Here is a 6,355-nt window from a genome sequence, read left to right on the forward strand (position 1 = left end):
AGGTATATACATTGTTTTTTTAGACATAATGCTATTGCATACTTAATAGACTACAGTATAGTGTAAACATAACTTTTATATGCACTGGGAAACCAAAAAATTCATGTGACTCGCTTTATTGCAATATTCGCTTTATTGCGGTGATCTGGAACCGAACCTGCAATATCTCCGAGGTATGCCTGTATGTAACTTCAGCTGCTGCTGCTAGTAAAGGGGAGGGCACAGATGCATGAAAGATAAAGGCATAGTGACAGATGTACCTTCCCCTGTCCTCCTTTCCTCCCAAAAACTAATGAAAAGAGCCTCTCCTGGTAACATGAATGGGGTATTTTCTGGGGCATGGGGATGAAGTAGCAGCTGATCACCCTGGGGATATTGTACTAAAAAGCTTGTTCCTTGTGTATATTATGCTACAACTCCATGACAGAGTATTTTGCCACAATAGAATATTATAACAAATTTCAGAATTTGGCTGGTAGATGCACTCCCTTCAATTATTGCCTCCTCAGGTAACCCTAGGGCCGCAGTAGCTGCTGGCTAAACTTGTGCTTTGCAAAGGTTGTAAATCTGAACATTTTCATTGCCTGCCTATGACCACCCCCTCGTGCAATAGCTGAGAATCCAGGTGCCATAATAAACTAGAGCTTTCATTAATGTTCTCTTATTTTTTCCAAAATGGCGTCTGACTTTGCTAATAAAAGCCCTTATTTTGTTGTGACTTTATCCTTTTTCAGGGCTGTGCATGATTGGAGACTATGACTCACTAAAGCTAGAGAGAGAGAGAGTTTTGCCTTCTCTTGAACGCTTAACTGCTATAGTCTCCATGACTTCAGTGAAGCTATCTTAATGCCCTATGAAAAGAGCACACAGAATAACATTGTTTGTCCTGCTAGTATGTTTATAATCTTGTCTCAGTAAGGAGGATAGATTACTTTGGGGAGGGAGAGTACCTCTGCTGAGTCCAGCTGCCTAATTGGAACATATCTAAATAAAGATTTTCCTTTCACCCTGCTTGAACAGTTGGGAATAAAGCCCAGATCTGCTTTGCAGATTTAAGACAACTACATCTTTAAAGGTCACTCTTTTATTTCAAGCCTAAAATGTCATCTATCTTAAAATTATTTTATCACATTCAGTAGTAATCTTGTCACCAGAAATTAAAAGAAAAAAATAAACTTGACCCATTTCTCTTTGGCTTGCTTTATTCCCCCTCTCCCTCCCCCTCCCCCAGCAAACCCCTATCTTTTATCACATTTGCAGTTATTCAGTGTTCTTCCTGGAGCTGCTGTATTCTAACTGTCTTGTAGCAACAATTAAGTCTTATCTTCAGTTCTACCGGAAACAGATATGTGTGGGACTTTCAGATAAAGATGTTAATATATTTTAATTCTGCAGAGAAAAATTTAGAAAGAAAAGGATAAAGCTGCTTCCCCCTCACCCCCCATTTTGTTAACAGATATGACAGCATACTTGAAATGATCTAATATCAATAGTAGTATGGTGGCAGGTCCAGTTACCTTCTGACAGGTTGCTCTGCTATCCACTAGCTGTATCATGTTTAAAGGAGTATGGTTCTTAAAGAGCTGATCACATTATTCTTTAATGAAGTGAAAATGGGAAATGACCAGTCATGTCTTGAATGCTCTCCGTGAGTAGCAATGTGAAAATGCAACATGTAAAACTAAAGAAAAAGTCTTACTTTTGGAGTTCTTGTTTCTGCTTTCTTCCCCAGGGGAAGGAAGTCTAGGAAATTCACAAGGAGATCTCCATGTTCTTTCTGTCCCTCAAAGACCTTACAGAGGATATAATTCACTTCTATACGTGGAACTTACTGCTGCCCAGAAAGCTTATAAAAGGTTTAAGAGTCATATGTCATACTTGTGTGGACCTGCAAAAGTACTCTGCAGAGGTGTATGCCACCCCTGACATGACTAAATGATAGCATTGAAAATAAGAGGCAGAATATTTTTATCTACCCAGGTGTCTAGATTTGGATAATCACTAGCACGCAAGTATGAAGAAAGCAAAATATAGTACAACCTCATTATAATAAACCCCATTTGTAACCCCATCGGCAGAAACCAGTTTTTTTCATTATTATGATGCAGCACACTTGACTAACCCTATTAAAACAAATGCCCCCTCCTAACAAAATTATTCCCACAGTCTTGCAGGGCTCTGTTATGATGAGGTTTTACGGTATTGTATGTCCAAACAATGAATGCCAGGTTATTTGTGTGCTGAGTCTACCATCTGGGCATTTACAACAACTGCAAAATATGCACATTTTCTGTATGCCGATGCTGTAAGTATGCAAAAAAAATTTTTTTTCCATGGATTATTTGATATGGCCCTTACCATAGCATTACTTCACTTTTAACCAAACAGTAGTGTTGACCATCTTCCTGTGTTATTGCAGCTGGGAGGTATTGTGATTTATCCAGTATGGCTAGTTTATACCTTCATCATGCGGCTCTTCAGGAAACCCCATCCAGCAATTACCTTGCAAGACCCTGAAGTGAAATATGCATTAAGACTGATTGACAAGGAGGTAAGTAAATGCAACACTGAGGACCTTGACAGTGTTCCATATAGCATCTAATAGTCATATCATTCTAAAACTTGCATAATGTCATAAGAATATCATGTCCTATTGGGAAATTGTAGAAGTTAAGTTCTCTCAGAAAGCTGTGAATGCTGATACTTAAATTAAGCAAAGCTTGTAAATACTCTTTAGGTAGGTTAGCTGAGGGTTATGATGCACATTCTTATAAACGTGATGCCACCTAACTTTTCTAAATTCTATTCTTTACTGCTTTATTTTCACCTATGGTGTGTTACAGTGGGAAACACTTGTTTAGATATGAATAATTTACAGTAGTCATTTGTCACTGGTGGGCCATACTGTGAAGCATGTCCCTGAATTCCTAAAATTCGCAGGATTAGAAATGGTTAGAAAATGTACAAAATAAAGAATAATAGTGTAGCTGCTTATGCATAACCTGCTATGTAGGAGCTGCAGAAAGCTGCTGGCCATCACTGCTGTTGGATATCCATGCTTGAATGCATTATGGAGAGGTGTTAAGTGTTGTGATCCCACATGGTGCTGAAGTCTTTTCCATTCATCTTGGTAAACATGGATGATGCTCAGCACCTCTTGGGAGTAGCTTATCCCAGGCTTTCACAGGATCAAACCTTAAAAGGAAAACACATTACTTCTTTGGGAACTGAACGTTTGAAAACCTGGACGTGTTGGTTTCAAAATGCCTCATGGGTATTGTCATTACAGGCTTACAGCAGGATTTATGTCCCATGACACTGGAATCATGCAGCTGTTGTGATGCATTGCCTCACACCACAGTTTTGGTGAGGAGCTAAACTTTCCATGGAGGGATGCCTTATGAGCAGCTCTTTAGTCACAGTGCAGATCCTATTTTTGAAGCTGGGAGTGTCAAATATTTCTCAAGAAACATGTTTGGAAGCAAAAGATACTTTGGAAAACACACTGGCTTTAAACTCATTTTAGCAAGAATCAGTTTACTAAAGAGTGATATTCGTATTTACTCTCCAGTGTTGCCAAACCCCCGCCCCCACCTTCTTCTTTTTTTAACATTAAACACTTATTTTAAAATTCATTAAAAAGTTACAGTGAGTGAAAACTGGAGGGGAAACCAGCTCGGGTTCATAGCAGGTAGATCATGCCTGACTAATCTAGTCTCTTTTTATGACCGGGTTACAAAACACCTGGATGCAGGAGTAGGGGTAGATATCGTTTACTTAAACTTCAGGAAGCCCTTCGATACAGTATCTCACCCCATACTGGTGAACAAATTAAGAGGCTGTGACTTGGATGATTACACAGCCCGGTGGGTGGCAAATTAGCTAGAGTGTCATACCCAGAGAGTGGTGGTGGATGGGTCGGTATCGACCTGGAACAACGTGGGCGGTGGGGTCCCACAGGGCTCGGTCCTTGGACTGATACTCTTCGATGTCTTCATCAGTGACTTGGACAAGGGAGTGAAGTATATTCTGTCTAAGTCTGCGGATGATACAAAACTGTGAGGAGAAGTTGACACACCGGAGGGCAGGGAACAACTACAGGCAGACCTGGACAGGTTGGACAAATGGGCTGAAAACAATAGAATGCAGTTTAACAAGGAGAAATGCAAAGTGCTGTACCTAGGGAGGAAACATGTCCAGCGCACCTACTGCCTAGGAAATGACCTGCTTGGTAGCATGGAAGCGGAAGGGGATCTCAAAGTCCTAGCGGACTCCAAGTTGAACATGAGTCGTCAGTATAATGAAATCATCAGCAAAGCTAACTGCACTTTATCATGCATCAGCAGATGCATGACAAACAGAACCAAGGAGGTGATACTTCCCCTCTATCGGGCACTGGTCAGACCGCAGCTGGAATGCTGCATGCAGTTTTGGGTGCCACACTTCAAGAGGGATGTGGATAGCCTGGAGAGGGTCCGGAGAAGGGCCGCTCGTATGGTTAAGGGCTTGCAGGCCAAGCCCTATGAGGAGAGACTAAGGCACCTGGACCTCTTCAGCTTCCTCAAGAGAAGGTTGAGAGGCGACCTTGTGGCTGCGTATAAATTCATCATGGGGGCACAGAAGGGAATTGGTGGGGCTCTGCTCACCAAGGCACCCCTGGGGCTCACAAGAAATAATGGCCATAAGCTAGCAGAGAGCAGATTTAGACTGGACATTAGGAAGAACTTCACAGTTAGAGTGGCCAAAATCTGGAATGGGCTCCCAAGGGAGGTGGTGCTCTCCCCTACATTGGGTGTCTTCAAGAGGAGGTTAGATGGGCATCTGGCTAGGGTCACCTGAACCCAGCACTCTTTCCTGCCTATGCAGGCAGTCGGACTCAATGATCTATTGAGGTCCCTTCCAACCCTAACATCTGTGAACGTAAGGTTTTAGACTAAAAATGTCCATCACCATCTGTAAACATTTCAGTCACCTGGATTACAGTTGGCCTTTTGTTAGTTAGTAGATGCGGCTCATTCTGTTAGAAATGTTGCTTCCTAAAGCTTATATCCTAGTGGGAGAAAAACTGGCTAGAAAGATTTCTCCATGCACATTCATCATCACTACTGTCCTCTCAGAGATCAAACTCCCAACTCCACCCACAACATAGCCTGGCCTAAATAAGTGGCTAGTCATATTAGATGCAGATGTTCACAACTTGAGAATCTCTCTTCTTTTTAGCTTTCTAAGATTTGTTAATGAAATTGCTATTATTGTCATAATTGGCTTCACTGTTTCCACTCCCTTGAAGCAAAAAATGGCAGTAAATACCAGTGCCCTAGAGCTAAGGTTTTAGGCTGCCCACGGACACCACTGCATTTGTGTACATTCCATTCGTATTTAGAAAGTTGTTCTTTGTAAACACACAGCCTAGAGACACAGTATGGGTATTGTTTTTTTTTAACGCGAGTTTGTGTGCGAGTCAGCCCTACTGGAGAAATACCAGCTCATGCAAGATGATGCATCTTTTTGCCCTGCCCTCTGTCCTGCATCTCGGCCCCTGCTACCATGGTTACTGTCACAATGAGGGGTATTTTCTGGCTGAAGTAAAAGCTAGTAATGCTACCTGATTGTGTTGTCAGGTGAATTAGCAAGCACTAGTTCCCAGATCTCATGTGATGTGCTTTAACATTATTGTGCAGGGAATGTAAAAGCCCCAAATTTGCTTTCCAGTGTCTAAAAGAAGCTGCCAATATTCCAGTAAGCAAGCTAGGCAACTAACTATAATCATCTTGTGCGTTATTTAAAAATAAATAACCCTGGGGCTGAGAATACATATAATGTTTTTGGATGACATGGGTAGATAAAATGGTGCATTGCAATGGCACCAACAAATGAAGTTGTTGCATGCAGGGCTTCAGGCAAAATAAAAGGGGGGGTGGGGCTCCAGTTTTGTAGGTGAATTGCTTTCAGGAGGAAGTTGTGCACATGCTTTTGTTATATACCTTATTACCTACAACTTAAAGTAGAACTCTGTGATGGTGGAAGAGTGAAAAACCCAGGCCTTGTCAGCACTACAAAAGATGCAGAAGAGGGAGCTCTTAGTGTAAACAGACCAAATGGATAGCTGAAACAAACTATGCTATAGCCGGGTCTTAACAACTTGGCAACACCCAGGCTCAATCACTAAATTTGTAGAGCCAGGCCCAGGCATAGTATTATGCATTTAGAATTCTTGGAAACTTAGTGTCTTTGGAAGCAACCTCTTAAGATGCATTAAAATTCTCTTATTTGGACATCCTTTGACCTTTCTTCCAGTGGAGTTAGGCAGAGATGACCGTAGCAGAGTGTGGGGCCCGAGGCAAATCAGCTTGTG

At 41.7% G+C, this 6,355-nt stretch overlaps 1 protein-coding gene across 1 annotated transcript in view; it reads left to right on the top strand.

The window, feature by feature from the left end:
* The window catches only part of LOC109316368 (NADH-cytochrome b5 reductase 3), a 26,819-nt gene that overhangs the window by 2,314 nt on the left and 18,150 nt on the right, over positions 1–6,355 (top strand). The window contains exon 2 of the mRNA XM_019544375.1: positions 2,420–2,551. Coding sequence (XP_019399920.1) covers positions 2,420–2,551 — 132 coding nt within the window. The remainder of the gene's footprint in view (positions 1–2,419; positions 2,552–6,355) is intronic.

Source organism: Crocodylus porosus, unplaced genomic scaffold, assembly GCF_001723895.1.
Source record: "Crocodylus porosus isolate Cpor-Errol unplaced genomic scaffold, CroPor_comp1, whole genome shotgun sequence".
Taxonomy (NCBI): Eukaryota; Metazoa; Chordata; order Crocodylia; family Crocodylidae; genus Crocodylus; species Crocodylus porosus.